General features: G+C 44.1%; 1 protein-coding gene across 3 annotated transcripts in view; it reads left to right on the top strand.

Annotated features, from left to right (window-relative positions):
• The window catches only part of Brwd1 (bromodomain and WD repeat domain containing 1), an 84,371-nt gene extending 73,005 nt beyond the window's left edge, over positions 1-11,366 (top strand). For 2 of the 3 annotated variants that reach the window (XM_075961068.1, XM_075961059.1), the window contains 4 exons: positions 636-862; positions 2,987-3,145; positions 4,239-5,081; positions 5,598-11,366. In XM_075961068.1, the coding sequence (XP_075817183.1) occupies positions 636-862; positions 2,987-3,145; positions 4,239-5,081; positions 5,598-6,739 (2,371 nt within the window). In that variant the 3' untranslated portion in view covers positions 6,740-11,366. The remainder of the gene's footprint in view (positions 1-635; positions 863-2,986; positions 3,146-4,238; positions 5,082-5,597) is intronic. The other variant, XR_012909653.1, reaches the window with a different exon arrangement.
• The last annotated feature ends 3,864 nt before the right edge of the window (positions 11,367-15,230 follow it).

The raw sequence follows: 15,230 nt of genomic DNA, 5'->3' as shown, positions 1-15,230 counted from the left end.
ATTGGTGCTGAGAATTGAATCCGGGTCCTCTGGAAGAGAGAGTGGCTGCTGATCCCTCTCTCTAGCCCAGAAAAATAATTTGGATGCATAGTGAATTCTTGTCAGTTCGCCTGCTGTATTAGCTGCTGGTATCCTGCTGAGGTTCTTCCCTTTTTGCATACATTATTTCCTTTTGCTGCTTTCAAGGTTTCTTCCTTTCTTTAACCCACCACAGGAGTAGCTTTGTATTACTTGGGTGTTTATCCAGTTCTGTGGGTATGAAGTGTAATTTGTCAAATTTGAAAAGTTTTTATTCACTGTTTCTTTAAATATTTTTCCCTGCTTTTTTTCCCCTCTTTCTTTGGACTACCAAAATTTCTATGTGACTAATACCCAGATTTGTAACTTAACAGAATGCATACTTAGGTGTAAATAGTCTGTTTAATTGGATCATCTGATCATTATTCAAAGTTGAATAAATCTGTAAAATTTAGAGTAAAGAAATACTTATTAATCCATCTTTAATAACCATTAATAGTGAATGTTTTATTTATGTGAATATTTGCAGGCTGAAAAGCAATATACTTTTATTTGGGTATTCTCTGGTGACTTATGTTTTATTAATAATTGTTTCTCTTGTCCATACTTTTTACCAGAAATATCAAACAGAAGCAGATGAAATCTCAGACAAAAGTAATTCCACAGTTGATGTGTCCTTCCTCCCAGTCTACCTCAAGTAGGGCACCTGTGTCCTCAGCCCGCAAGACAAGCACTGGTGCCTCTTCAGGCTTCACCTCTGGGGACTCTTCAGACTCAGCGGGGCCACCAGGGAGAACGAGAAGACACAGATCTGAAATGCTAAGGAATGGCTCTGAGCTGTCGGGTGAGGAGTGCTGCTTATTACTGTGGATTAGAAACAGCACAGTGTACAGCCATGACACCAGTATGAAATTGTCTTAGTTACTGTCCTAGTTAGACCCTGTGACCATGGCAACTCTTCTAAAGGAAAACATTTAATTGTGGTGGCAGCTTACCATCAGAGGTTTAGTTCATTGTCATGACAGTGAAGCAAGGCAGTGTGAGACAGACATGGTGCAGAGAAGGAGCTGAGAGTTCTTGTATTTGACTAACAGGCAATGGGAAGTGACTTGAGCATACATCAGACCCCAAAGCCTGCAGGACATATGTCCTCCAGCAAGGCCACACCCACACCTATACCAACAAGGCCACAGCTCCTAATAGTTCCATTCCCTATGGGGGCCACCTTCCTTCAGACCACCAGAATATAGACACGGTTACAGAATGAAGTCTCCAAGTATGTAAGAACAGGAAACTGGGATACCCTATCTGTCTTGGGATTTCTTTTGCTGTGGTAATGCAGCCAGTTTGATGGAGGTGTTTTCTCAGGTGAGGTTCCTTCTTCCCAAATGATTCTAGTGTGTGTTTAGCCAGCACAGCTGACTCTGTGTCAACTTGACACACAAACACATCACTGTTCAACTAGATCTTTTTTTCTCATTTGTCCCTAAGATGGCAGGTTAAATTAATGTCACAGTATAAAACAACCCAACTTTTTGAAAGTCCCAACAGTTTTTTAAAATTCTGAATGAAGTTCAGTCTTTTTTAAAAACATCCAAAGTCTCATTCACAGTTCAAAGTCCTTCTAGAATTCCAAACTCTCTTAACTGTGGGATCCTTTAAAATAAAAAATAAGTTACATACCTTCATATTCAGACCAAAGCAAACCCAAAATTGCCAATGTCAAAGTTTAGTGCTGTATGCCTAGGAGGCACTCATTGTCTGCAGCATGCACAGCTCACCTTCCTAGGTCAGATCAGCTCCGTTTCACAGCTTCTGCTGCTTTTGGTGATCTTCCCCTGGCATCTTTAAAATGCTTAAAATGCTGCGATCTACACTGCAGCCGTAGCCTCCCCGAGCACTCTTTAGGGACTCTGTCACTGCCACATGGTACCAAGCCTCAACTTCTCTCCATGGCTTTTTCAATCCCGGGGCTTAGCTACGATTGAGGTGCACCTTTACCTCTGGCCTCTCATAGTGCCAAGCTTCAGCTGCTCTCAGTGACTCTTCATAGCTTCAAAACAGGCATGTTAGCCTGTTTTATTGTAGCTCCTAGGACCATGAGCCCAGGGGTTGTACCACCCACAGCCATCTGGCCTCCCACATCAATCATCAATTAAGAAAATTCCATACAGTCTTGCACACAGGTCAATCTGGTGGGAGCAGTTTTTCAGTTGAAAGCTGCTCTTCCCGAATGATAATTGTGTCAGGTTGACACAAAACAAGCTTGCACACTGCCTCGTGCTCCTGTGTGACTTGAGGTTCATGTGTTAGAACTGTCTTGTCAGGAGCTGCTGGAGATCTGAAACTCCTCCTTTTGAGGTCAAAGGGTCCAGAATGATTGTATCTTCTAGCATAGAAATGTCTTGATGTCACAGAAGGCATAATAATTAGTGGGGCTAATTAAGTTTGAAATGGAAATTTGCTCTTTTTATTTCTGTTTTTCGAGACAGGGTTTCTCTGTAACTTTGGAAAGTTTGGTTTTAAATTGTTTTCTAAATCTTGCCCAGTATGTGGTGGTCAGCCTTGAAAATACAGGCATAACTTAATGTGGAACACTGAAGTGGACTTGTTTTTAAGTACCTCTTTTAAGTCACTTTCTTCATTATTTGCAAACATTCAAAGCATTTTTAGAATCTTTAAATTTTTTGTTTTAAATTTCAGTTTATTTTCTCTATTTATCATGTGCCTGGTACCCACTAAGGCCAGAAGAGGGCATCCAATTCCTGGAACTAGAGCTTGAGGCACTTGTGACTAACTGTCATATGGGTGTTGGGGCTGAGCTTGTGTCCTCTGCAGGAGCAGCAAGTGCTCTTATCTGTTGAGCCATCTGTGCAACCCAAGAGTCTGGGTTTAGTACATTGTGAAATATTTGAGTTATGAGACAAATGCTTGTTGTGGAGACCTTATTATTTTTGTTTTGTTTTAGAAAGTGAAATGGAAGATTTCATAGCTACCTCTTCATCTTCGCCTAGTTCTGAGGAAAGCAAAGAGAGCCCCAGAGCTGCAGAGAGCTCCCTGCGCAGTGGCTTCTTGAGAAGCAGCAATCTCAGGGTGACGAGAACACGAGCCGCTCAGAGAAAAGCTGGTCAGTGACTAATCAGTGTTGATTGGTGTAATTGAACTCATCTAGATGTGATGAAATGTCTCAATTCTTTTAATTTGGAAAGGAAAGTAAGTCATCAACATGTTTCAGTCAATCCTTGTAGAAACATTTGAAAACCTAGTGTGTCTAGTGTCACCTTAGGAAGCAAGCGCCAGTGTGGCCTGTGTGTCTGTGTAGTATGACTGTCCAGACAGAGTAAGGAAACAGTTCCCTAACCCCGTCACTATGTGTCTGTGTAGTATGACTGTCCAGAGTAAGGAAACAGTTCCCTAACCCCGTCACTATGTGTCTGTGTAGTATGACTGTCCAGACAGAGTAAGGAAACAGTTCCCTAACCCCGTCACTATGTGTCTGTGTAGTATGACTGTCCAGAGGAAGGAAACAGTTCTCTAACCCCGTCACTATGTGTCTGTGTAGTATGACTGTCCAGACAGAGGAAGGAAACAGTTCCCTAACCCCGTCACTGTGTGTCTGTGTAGTATGACTGTCCAGACAGAGTAAGGAAACAGTTCCCTAACCCCGTCACTATGTGTCTGTGTAGTATGACTGTCCAGACAGAGTAAGGAAACAGTTCCCTAACCCCGTCACTATGTGTCTGTGTAGTATGACTGTCCAGACAGAGTAAGGAAACAGTTCCCTAACCCCGTCACTATGTGTCTGTGTAGTATGACTGTCCAGAGTAAGGAAACAGTTCCCTAACCCCGTCACTATGTGTCTGTGTAGTATGACTGTCCAGACAGAGTAAGGAAACAGTTCCCTAACCCCGTCACTATGTGTCTGTGTAGTATGACTGTCCAGAGTAAGGAAACAGTTCCCTAACCCCGTCACTATGTGTCTGTGTAGTATGACTGTCCAGACAGAGTAAGGAAACAGTTCCCTAACCCCGTCACTATGTGTCTGTGTAGTATGACTGTCCAGAGTAAGGAAACAGTTCCCTAACCCCGTCACTATGTGTCTGTGTAGTATGACTGTCCAGAGGAAGGAAACAGTTCCCTAACCCCGTCACTATGTGTCTGTGTAGTATGACTGTCCAGAGGAAGGAAACAGTTCCCTAACCCCGTCACTTTATTTTCAGGCTCTGTTTCTTTAGAAAATGGATGTGGCAGAAAAGCCACTCGGAAGAGAGCCTACCTGAGTGATTCTGATAACAACTCCGTGGAGACAGATGAAGATCTGAAGGGCAAGGCTGGAAACACCCGGAAAGTCCTCCGGAAGTGTGCTGCTGTTGCTGCCAACAAGATAAAGTTAATGAGTGATGCGGAAGAAGACTCGAGCTCTGAGAGCCTCTGCTCTGGCCGTAAGCTGCCACATCGCAATGCCTCGGCTGCAGCTAGGAGAAAGTTACTACACAATTGTGACGACCTTAAGTCAGAGACGGAAGAAAAAGACCAGAGCCGAGGAGCGCAGCTGCTGTCTGGTCCTCACTCCGCCCGGGACAGTGTCAGTGACTCAGACAGTGACTTGAGAGTGGCCCGGAAGAACTGGCACGCGAACGGCTGCACATCCCACACTCCAGCAACAGGCAAAACAAAGTTCCTTCCAATAGAGTCTTCTGAGGAAGACTCCAGATGTCACGAATCAGATGATGGGCTCAGCAGCACTGCTACCCCTTCAACATCTGGGCAGAAACTTGGGACAGAGAACATCTCTGAGGAAGTTGACTCTGAACCAGGAAGCAGTAAATTATGCAAGAATGCACATTTGTTTAAGAAGGCGACTGTCTTGAGCGATTCAGAAGACTGTGAAGAACAAGGACAGAAGAGCAAGAGACTTTGCACAGCGGAAGGAGACCCAGTCCCTGAGGCCTTGAAGAGTGAAGCTGTTTCTGTGCTGCAGGGTCTCTCGGGTCCTGGGTCTGAGACTGAAGTGGATTCTGATGTTGGCACAGCGAAAGATAAATTGCACAGCGATATGAATGGTAATTCTAGACACTCGCCCTTTCACTAATTTACCCCTTCCTCCTCTTTCTATTGGGTAAAAGACTGTTTGCCCTCTTCTAGATTTCTTTTTATTAGCTGTTTTTTTCTGATTGTATGCTGGTTCTTTGTTCACCTTTCTGTTGTCACACTATGCGCAATCACTGTTAGTCACTGAACGTTAGTCTTGGCTTTAACTATTCTGTTAAAGATTTTACTTTGAATATTGGCATTGTATTAGAGACAGGAACGTGGTAGTGACTGCTTGAGAAAGAGAACTGATGGGATTGGTTCAGTGTTAGTAATGATGGCAGCTGGTGGAACGGTCTTGTTGAACCTCTTCACGTTGTCCTCAGTTGGGCTCTGCTGCACTCAGGCAGTGTCAGGAGTTGGGACCATCTAACGTAACCTGACTGTTAGTAAGAATTCAGCACTTAAATTGTCTTATGTTAAGCGTTTGATTACTTTAGAAATAGTTACTCATATCAAAGATTAAAAAAATGCTTTTTCATTTTTAGATTCTCTGTCTCAAGAGAATGGACAAAGCAGAAAAATTTCCCAGAAAAGGGTCTGTTCCAGTGACTCAGAAAGCAATCTCCAGGTTATGAAGAAGTCACCCAGGATTACTCGAAGTGCTAGTGTGGCTGCTGATAAAGCCAAGCTCACAAGTGATGCAGAAAATGTCACCTTAGAAAGGGTGTGTACTCGAGGCAGAAGGAGAAGGAAAAAGCCCATCCGATTGGCCTGTACCCCAGCAAAGAAGATACCGAGTGGTGGTGAGACACACGCACACTGTGAAGTGCCAGAGGCACAACGTGCCTGCGGTAGCAACCTCCCCGAGTCTGAATCCCAAGATAGTACAAAAAATGCCAGTGAGTCTGTAAATGCAGACTTGGATTCTGAAGGGGCTTCCAGTGTTGAGCATACAGAAAGCATACAGAAGAGGCATACGGACACTGTGCACATCAGAATGCCGCCTAAAACTCGGAGCTCCTCTGTTGGACCTTCTCAGGAAGACCCCCAAAGCCACACCCCAGATAGTGAGATTAGCTTGTCTTCTGAGTCAGTTTTGGCCCAAAAAGCTATCACAGAGAATAACTTTGAAGAAGACCTGAATTATGGGTTACGGAGGTGGAATGGCAGAAGGCTCAGGACATATGGAAAAGCCCCTTTCGATAGGACAGCACAAGTGACTCACAGTCTGCAGGCGTCGGCAGAGGTTCGAGGGAAGAGGAGACTGCGCCCTGAGCTAGACAGTGTGGACACGCCTGGACAGACGGAGACTTCAGCGTGTGTGCCTGACACCAGCCCTAAGTCATCAGATTTGGGGTCAGTGACTGAATCTGATGCCGAGTGTACTGATAACACAAAAGCCCCGAGGAAGGAGAAAAGGAAAGGAAAAGCAAAGGTGGTCAGAAAAGGTAAAACCCCTCCCTCTAACCCGTCTAAGACTGCACGACATCAAAGACAGAGTAAATGTCCCCGGTTGAGTGTGGATGACAACGACTGGGAAGATTTGGACTATGCAAAAGCTAAAAGAGTTGTTCGGCGCTCAAAAATAAAAACGAGAAATCAGGGTAGGAGAACGGTGAGATACCATGATGGGGAAGATGACAGAAGCATAGAAAACGCATTGGAGCTCAGTGACTGCACCTTGTGACCTTGAGAGCCAGCGTGCTCACAGCGACTGGAATGTATTGTGAAAGCTGGCTTACAATTCAGGGAATATATTTATATTTTTCTATGAGAAGTTTGTGAATGTGACTAAATCATGACTGTTATTTTTATTTGCACTTGCTGGTTTTTGAAGCAGCATTCAGCACAGGTGCCAAAATATGCTTCATTTTGGGGGCAGATCTACTTTGACAGTATTGAATACAGACAGCAAGAGTTCGAGACACGTTAAACACTAGACGACTTGGTTACCCAAACCAGTGAGCATTACTTTGTAACAGCAGTGTCACGCAGTTATTTTCTGAATTTGTCCAGAAGTGGTAGTTTCTAAACCCCTGCCATGTAGTTAAAGTAGGAGAAAAATCCTCGTGACCTATGTTTACAGAATCTTGATAAATATTATGTGCATACTGACATTATAATCATGGCGAGTGTAACCATGATTAGTAGGCAAGGCACCTACCACTTTTTTTTTTTTACTATTTTTTTTTTTAAATCATTTTCCCTGGAGACTTGAGTAGGATACATTTACCCACATCTGGTCATCTTTATTAACATGGCTTCCACTTTTTCCCAAATGCTTGTTGGGTCTTACTCTTATCTTTTTAAGGAAAACCTGATGACTTTAATGTTTATAAACTTGAATTTATAAAGTGCTGGTGAATGATTTTACATGTTTGGAGTGCATAATTTAAAGGTCTAGGTTGAGAGAATAGTTAGAATATTTTCTTTTAGATAGTTCACTGACAAATTGTTCCTTGGTTTTTTTTTTGTTTTGTTGTTTTGTTCAAGATTTACTTTCCATTAGGATTTACCAAATTCTTGCTCTTCCATAATCTTACTCTAAAGTAGAGAAGTTTGTGTGCCTTAGATTTAGGGAAAGTGTTCTTTAATAAGAGGGCAGGGCTAATGGTATTTCAGTTCTGTGTAGATTTTCCTCTGTCAGAACTGTGGAGTTCAGAGTACAATTGTGAATCCTAGCTATGTCCTTCTCCATCCTCGAACTTACTGCTGCCATGTGCATCGTCAGCATCCTTTGCTGGGACCTCTAGTGTAAGAAAGTCATGTTTGAGGCACAGAGATTTTGAAATCATTTGAAGTGAACATCACATCACCCTGAATACTAGAGTACATTTATTTTTGAGCCAGGTTCATTTCTTTGTTGAGTTGCTTATTTTTGGTCTACTGTAGGTAGCTCTTCCCGGTAGGTTTCCCTTGAGTTTCTGTGAGTGATAGGGATATGTGGTTTACACACCTTCGAGTGATTTTTGACCATAGTTGTGTTTGCTTTCATATATAAACTGCCCCCTTTCCCTCCTCTTTTCCTGAGGTGGCAGATCAGGAAGAGCATCTGATGTTCTTTGGTGTCACAATTCCTTTCGGCAGGCAGCACTCCTCTGTTCTCATGCAAGAGATGGGGTTGGCTTTGGGAGTTTCCAGCGGTGGTTGGTAGGTGCTGTTTCTCAGGGTAGTGATCTCTCCCCACCACACATGGGAGGTTAGATGCTTACCATAGAGTAGATGGAAGGTCCTGTTGTCTTTGGCTATCGACCAGAAATACATTTGATTCCTGTTACATCCCTCAGGATTTTAGCTGCATGTTTACCATTATCTGCAAAAAGGCACCAAAAATCCATAAATGAATATGAAGTGCACTCATGAGTGAGTTTGGGTTTCATGTGCAGAACGGTTCTCAGTCTTCGACTAAGTTTTAACTGATAATTGATTAGTCTACGGTCCTTTCTAAAACTCCCACTCCCCCTTTCTTTTTGGTCCAATTGTGTAGAAGCAGTATTTTGGGTTCATCAGAGAACAGAAGTGACTCTGGTGACCTCGGGTGGGATTGTTGACAGTGATTCTCAACTTGTGAAGTCAAGATGAGGGGTTTGGAGGAAGTATTTTTGTGGGGTTTTGTTTTTCATTTTTTCTTTTTGGTTATGGTGCTATTTCTAACATGAAATTTGAATATGTGACACACTCCTAAGTACCATTAAGGATTAAGGATGATTAATAAATAATAGTTAAAATGTTTACATTGAGCACTAGGTGTTTAAATGCGCAGGGATTTAATGCACAGATGTACTTTAATGTTGAGGATCAGTTGGTCTTTTTGGGAGCGTTACAAGGTGAATGTGAACTGGTCCAGAGACAAGTGCTCCAGCTTCTGTTGCACTTGAAGTATTAGTGGTGTATATGTAAAAGTAGACTTCTCCCCACTCAAGTTTTGTATGTCCAAAGTCTATGCTTTTATTCATTTATGATTTTTTAAAGTATTTAGGTTTGATTTTTACTTCTTTTGAAATTTTAATATTTCCAAGCATATTAAGAAAGAAAGATTTAAAAGGATTCCCCTCAATATCTATTTTAAAAAGGTGTCCTGACAATGTGCGGTAATTTATGAATAAAGAAAATGTGTCCCATTATCAGGTAATCCTAGGGTGGTCATTGTTTTTATTTTTTAAAATGGAAAACTTCTGATCAAATAATGCCTGAGGTTAGTGTGACCCTGGGAACTATGGTACGACAGTTGTGGCTATCTCTAAGGGATACCAACACAAAGGCTTCTTCTGTGTAATGAAATGAGGCTGCACCTAAGGGGAAGTTGGGTTTGAATACAACATGTTTTTAAAAAGCACTTCACGCCCTGGGAGAGCAGTGCAGAAAGGTTATAAACAGGTCCAGCTGTACAACCAGATGAGCGCGCTGCCCAGACAGTAAGGTGTGTCGCTAAACCTTTGCCCTCCTTGATGCCTTCTTAGGGTAGTGATGGGCTCACACTATGCTCCCAGTTTCTGTGGTAGTTTCCCCTAAATCACTGTACTGTATGGAAAAAAAATTGAATTGGGTCTTAGTCTCTTCTACAAGTTGAAGTTGATTGTGTCAACTGAAAAAAAGACTTATGAGGTTTGTGATCAATAGAATGCAAAACATTAAAGAAACGTGATTGTTTTTGTTTTCCTCTTCAGTCCATTGTATTGATTATGCTAGCAACGTTCACAGGCTCAAAGTGGTCTTCTCCTTTAATGGTTGAAGTAACCAGCTCCATTCTTTTATCAGCATTAAGCCAATGTGTTTCAGATACCTTACAGTTGTAACCAAAACCTTGAGTTTTTCCTCATAGTCCCTCTAGTGTGCAGGAGCCTTGCAAAGCCTGCCTTCTGCTGACCCTCACCTTTGGCTGTGGAGAGCAGGAAGTAGTAAAGAAGCAGAAGACACCAGTCGGCACGGGATCCAGTTAAATCTGGCCTCCCAGTGCTTTGTAACACATGGTCCAACCCAAATTTGTTAATGCAGGGGATGAGGTGGTGTGCGCTCTAATTAGGTTAGTGAATGTGAGTCCTCCATGTAGTTTCTGTTGTCATTCCTGGGAGGCTGTGTTGTCTTTTCTTACATTTTAACATTCTAGAATTATTTTTAAGTGTCCCTGAGGATACCTGGGAATTTTCGAAATTAAAGAGTTGGGGGTTTTTTGTTCGCTTTAAACAATTTCTGTATTATCTGCAAAGCTTGTGTCTAGTATACTATCACATTGCTAGGAAAATTACCTCCTTAATCGGTGTCTTCTTGTGAATTTTTTGGTCAGAGTCCCAGCATCTTGATTCCTGTCGTCCGTGTGTAAATAGTGTGGCAAGACTTGATAGACTCCACTGAATTCTAATGTGTGCTTGCTATACTGCGTGTGTTAAAGACAAGTGTATTATTAAGGCCTTTACTTTTTATATTTTAAATTTTCATTTTTTTATATGTATGTGTTTTGCCCTGCCCACAGAGACCAGAAAAGAGTGGGTATCAGATCCGGGGGACTAGAGTTACAGAGAGTTGTGAGCGACCCCGTGTGTTCTGGGAATTATAATCCCCAGGACTGGAGTTACTACAGAGGGTTGTGAGCGACCCCGTGTGTTCTGGGAATTATAATCCCCGGGACTGGAGTTACTACAGAGGGTTGTGAGCGACCCCGTGTGTTCTGGGAATTATAATCCCCGGGACTGGAGTTACTACAGAGGGTTGTGAGCGACCCCGTGTGTTCTGGGAATTATAATCCCCGGGACTGGAGTTACTACAGAGGGTTGTGAGCGACCCCGTGTGTTCTGGGAATTATAATCCCCGGGACTGGAGTTACTACAGAGGGTTGTGAGCGACCCCGTGTGTTCTGGGAATTACAATCCCCGGGACTGGAGTTACTACAGAGGGTTGTGAGCGACCCCGTGTGTTCTGGGAATTACAATCCCCGGGACTGGAGTTATTACAGAGGGTTGTGAGCGACTCCGTGTGTTCTGGGAATCATTTCTAGTAACTCAGCCTTTTCTCCAGGCCTTTATTTTCTGAGACACGGTTGTTTCAAGAGAATGTGTGGTGTTGACCAGCCTGGAACACAGACATCTATGTGCCTTTGTCTTTCCCCAGGTCTGGGATCAAGTTTATCAAAGCGTCTGAATTGGCCCAGAAGTGGCAACATTAACCATCTTGATTTTAGCAGGATCAGTTGCAGACTGCCCCACCTCCATCCCCTAGTAGTTTGGACTTCTGTTTTCATCAATGTTGGAAAAGTTGAAAGTATTTTTAATTTCTAAGTATAAATCGTGTAATTCTAAGTATAATTTCTAAGTATAAAATTGGATTTTGTGTTATGCTTCATCTGCAGTACTCCTACAGTCGTCATCTGGGCTTGTTATGTGGTTGAAGTTCCAATGGGCATATCTTTAAATTTTCTCTCACATATTAAAAACAATAGCAACAACAAACAATTCATGGGATGCACCTCAGGCCTTGGTCACAGTAGACTGAGATTAAACATGTTCACAAACTAAAGTCACGGGAAATGTGACTGCTACACTAGGAGCAAGCTAAAGGTCTTTCAGCACTCAGGGCGCTTCCCTGGCCTCTGTCAGTGGGTCTCACCCCTGCAGAACCCTGACCTCTGTCAGTGGGTCCCACCCCTACAGAACCCTGACCTGTCAGTGGGTCTCACCCCTGCAGAACCCTGACCTCTGTCAGTGGGTCCCACCCCTGCAGAACCCTGACCTCTGTCAGTGGGTCTCACCCTTACAGAACCCTGACCTCTGTCAGTGGGTCCCACCCCTGCAGAACCCTGACCTCTGTCAGTGGGTCTCACCCCTGCAGAACCCTGACCTCTGTCAGTGGGTCTCACCCCTACAGAACCCTGACCTCTGTCAGTGGGTCCCACCCCTACAGAACCCTGACCTCTGTCAGTGGGTCCCACCCCTACAGAACCCTGACCTCTGTCAGTGGGTCCCACCCCTGCAGAACCCTGACCTCTGTCAGTGGGTCTCACCCCTGCAGAACCCTGACCTCTGTCAGTGGGTCTCACCCCTGCAGAACCCTGACCTCTGTCAGTGGGTCCCACCCCTACAGAACCCTGACCTCTGTCAGTGGGTCTCACCCCTGCAGAACCCTGACCTCTGTCAGTGGGTCTCACCCCTGCAGAACCCTGACCTCTGTCAGTGGGTCCACCCTTACAGAACCCTGACCTCTGTCAGTGGGTCTCACCCCTGCAGAACCCTGACCTCTGTCAGTGGGTCCCACCCCTGCAGAACCCTGACCTCTGTCAGTGGGTCCCACCCCTGCAGAACCCTGGCCTCTGTCAGTGGGTCCCACCCTTACAGAACCCTGACCTCTGTCAGTGGGTCTCACCCCTGCAGAACCCTGACCTCTGTCAGTGGGTCTCACCCCTGCAGAACCCTGACCTCTGTCAGTGGGTCTCACCCCTGCAGAACCCTGACCTCTGTCAGTGGGTCCCACCCCTGCAGACAGAGCAATGGCCTGCAGTGCTACCAGTGAGCAAGGGGCCTGAAGTGACTTGTGCTTTTCATGAGTGTCAGTCCTTTATCTCTGACACTTGATCCTCCAGACCCATAGTTTGTAATGCTGAGAAGTTTCTGAAAGAATAGCCACCAACTTTTCATCTTGATACCAGTTTTCAAAGGAGGCACAGCCCTGTAATAATGAGCTAACTTAGAAAAGCCAAGTTGGTCACTGGATGACCACTGGACTGCTGAATGAGCTCAGTTGTTTCAAGCCACCTCTCTTGTCCTGCAGCAGAAGATACCGCCGCACCATTGCCGCCTTCCCGCAGAACAGGAAGTGGAACCTAATTACAGGACGGGCACTTTATATAGAGATACCTCATTATCTAGAGGGATGGCAGTTTTCGGGATGTTTCTGGAAGGGTGGGAGGAAGTGCACACAGTTTACAGCTAACTGTAGGGTGCTCACTGGATTCAGTGTTCACGCACAGCCACCAGTAATACCAGGAACATAGCATTTTAGGTTGGGTATCTTGTCAGATTTGATTTAAATACTTGAATTAAGAGATGCTGGCCAGATGAACATTTTCAAATGCTTCCACAGTAATGACTTTTACTTTGAATTTAGGAAGAGAAGTCAGAATATTTCTCCACACCTAGCATTGTGGAGACTGGGAGTAACGTTTAAGCCAGAACAGCTCTGTCCATGTCCATTGCTTCTCACCACAGACCATTTTAGAACACAGGTCTTTGGGTCAGCAGTCATAAGGGGAGGCACTGCAAATGTGAGCTTGAAACTGCTGACAGATGGAGGAGGAACTCTGAGGTGGTCCTGAGTGTTAGTGCGGCAGACCACCAGGGACAGACAGAGGCATTGGTCCATTGGTACTGACGCACTGTGGATCTGGTGGCAGCCTAACACGTGCAGCTGGTAATTGCACATACTTTTTTTTTATTTTTTTTTGTTGTATTTGTATCATTTTGTTGTATAATGTGTGGGTGTATATGTGCCATGATGTGTTGAGGTCAGGATGACTTTTGTGTGTCTACAGTGTGTGTGTGTGTACATGCCACGGTGTGTGGAGCTCAGGAAGGCTCTGTGTTGTGTGTACAGTGTGTGTGTGGGAACACATGTCCTGCTGTGTGGAGGTCAGAGGGTAGTTTGTGGAGCAGGTTCACTCTCCCACTAGTGCATGGGCTGCACAGATAGAACTTAGATCTAACTCCAGAGTTGTGCAGCAAGCGCCTTTCCGAACCCATGAAGTTCCAGACACTTGGTACTCACCTGTGTGCCCAGCGATAGTTGAAGAGTTCCCACACAGCCATTTGCCTTCCTTGTGTTGCCTTCTGTGGACTTCCTGTTTGCTCACCTTTAAACTTGGGACTTCATTGTCTGGAGTTGCTGTAGGCGAATTGTGGACTTTACCCTACTTAGGGCATAAGTATTTGAAGTGCAAATCTACTTTAAAAGGTGTTTTTAAATGCTTTTCTGCAGAATACTAGCTTTTCCCTTTTTGGATTGGAAATAAAAATTAAAACATCTTTAAGAGTTTGTACTTTCTGTTCACAAACTGCGTAGGCTCTTCCATTACACCTTAGAAGAACTAACTGCTCCAACTAGGTCATTTTCTGATGAAGAGATTTTTAGTAGTGATGGGGTTTTATCTAACACATGACTGGGAGTGAAACAGTTGTCTTATTCTCTTAGTATTCAGATGGGTGTAGTTAGTTGACTAATACTAGTAAAATTCTCAAGAGGGTGCATATCCCCTTAATTTGGCTATATTGCACTTTCATAGCATATCTATATCCTAGCAATTGCCCAGCATGGATTTGGTGTTCACTTTGGATTTGGTATTGATTGTGAGACACCAGCTTATAATTTTTCAATTTCTAAGAAAGTCGTCCTCCACTAAAAATTTCAAGGCACTTCCTTTCCACAGAGTCTGATTGAAGCATGCTTCTGGAGTTGTATCGGACCTAGTGAAGGCACCTGCAGTTACATGAGGAAATTAAGTAGCACTGCGGGAAATGTCTTTCTCCTATTGGATGAGTTTGTGGATGTTGGAGAAAGCAAAGCTTTGAGGTCTGTCTCGTAGACAGAATAAGGCTTCTACTTCTCATTCCCAGTATATGGATGCCCCCTGAGAGAGAGAGAGAGAGAGAGAGAGAGAGAGAGGGAGGGAGGGAGGGAGGGAGGGAGGGAGGGAGGTACCATGTACGTGTAGTGTCTGTGGAGGCCAGAAAATGGTTGGTGATGTGGGCAAACATTCAGGCCAAGCTGGCTTGATAACAGTACGTGACCAAAAGGCTATCGTTTTCTGGGTCTTGCCAAGTTCTCTAGATGCCTGCCTGCCTGCCTGTTCTACAGTCTGTGTCACTCTGTTGTCATATTCCCGTCAGGCTGTGTTGTCCCTTTAGATTTATTTGACTTGTCATGACTGCAAGAGTAGTTATGAGAACCAATCCCTAGCTGATAACAGACACCCCAAAGTGCCACATAACTTGAACTTTTACTTTTACAAAAAGACTTGACTTACCTGCTTGGCAGATAGCTCTGTGAAAGGATCTGCCTCTTCAGTGGACTTTCTGCCTCGCTCAGGTGCTGATAAACCTTTTCACAATATTTAGCTCATCAAAATTGCACTTTCTCAAAAGAATCCTTCCCTGACTCCACAGATCTTGTCAGCTGTTAAGAGAGCCATACACACA

This window comes from Microtus pennsylvanicus, chromosome 1 (genome assembly GCF_037038515.1).
Source record: "Microtus pennsylvanicus isolate mMicPen1 chromosome 1, mMicPen1.hap1, whole genome shotgun sequence".
Taxonomy (NCBI): domain Eukaryota; kingdom Metazoa; phylum Chordata; class Mammalia; order Rodentia; family Cricetidae; genus Microtus; species Microtus pennsylvanicus.
This window is presented reverse-complemented; position numbering and strand designations above follow the sequence as displayed.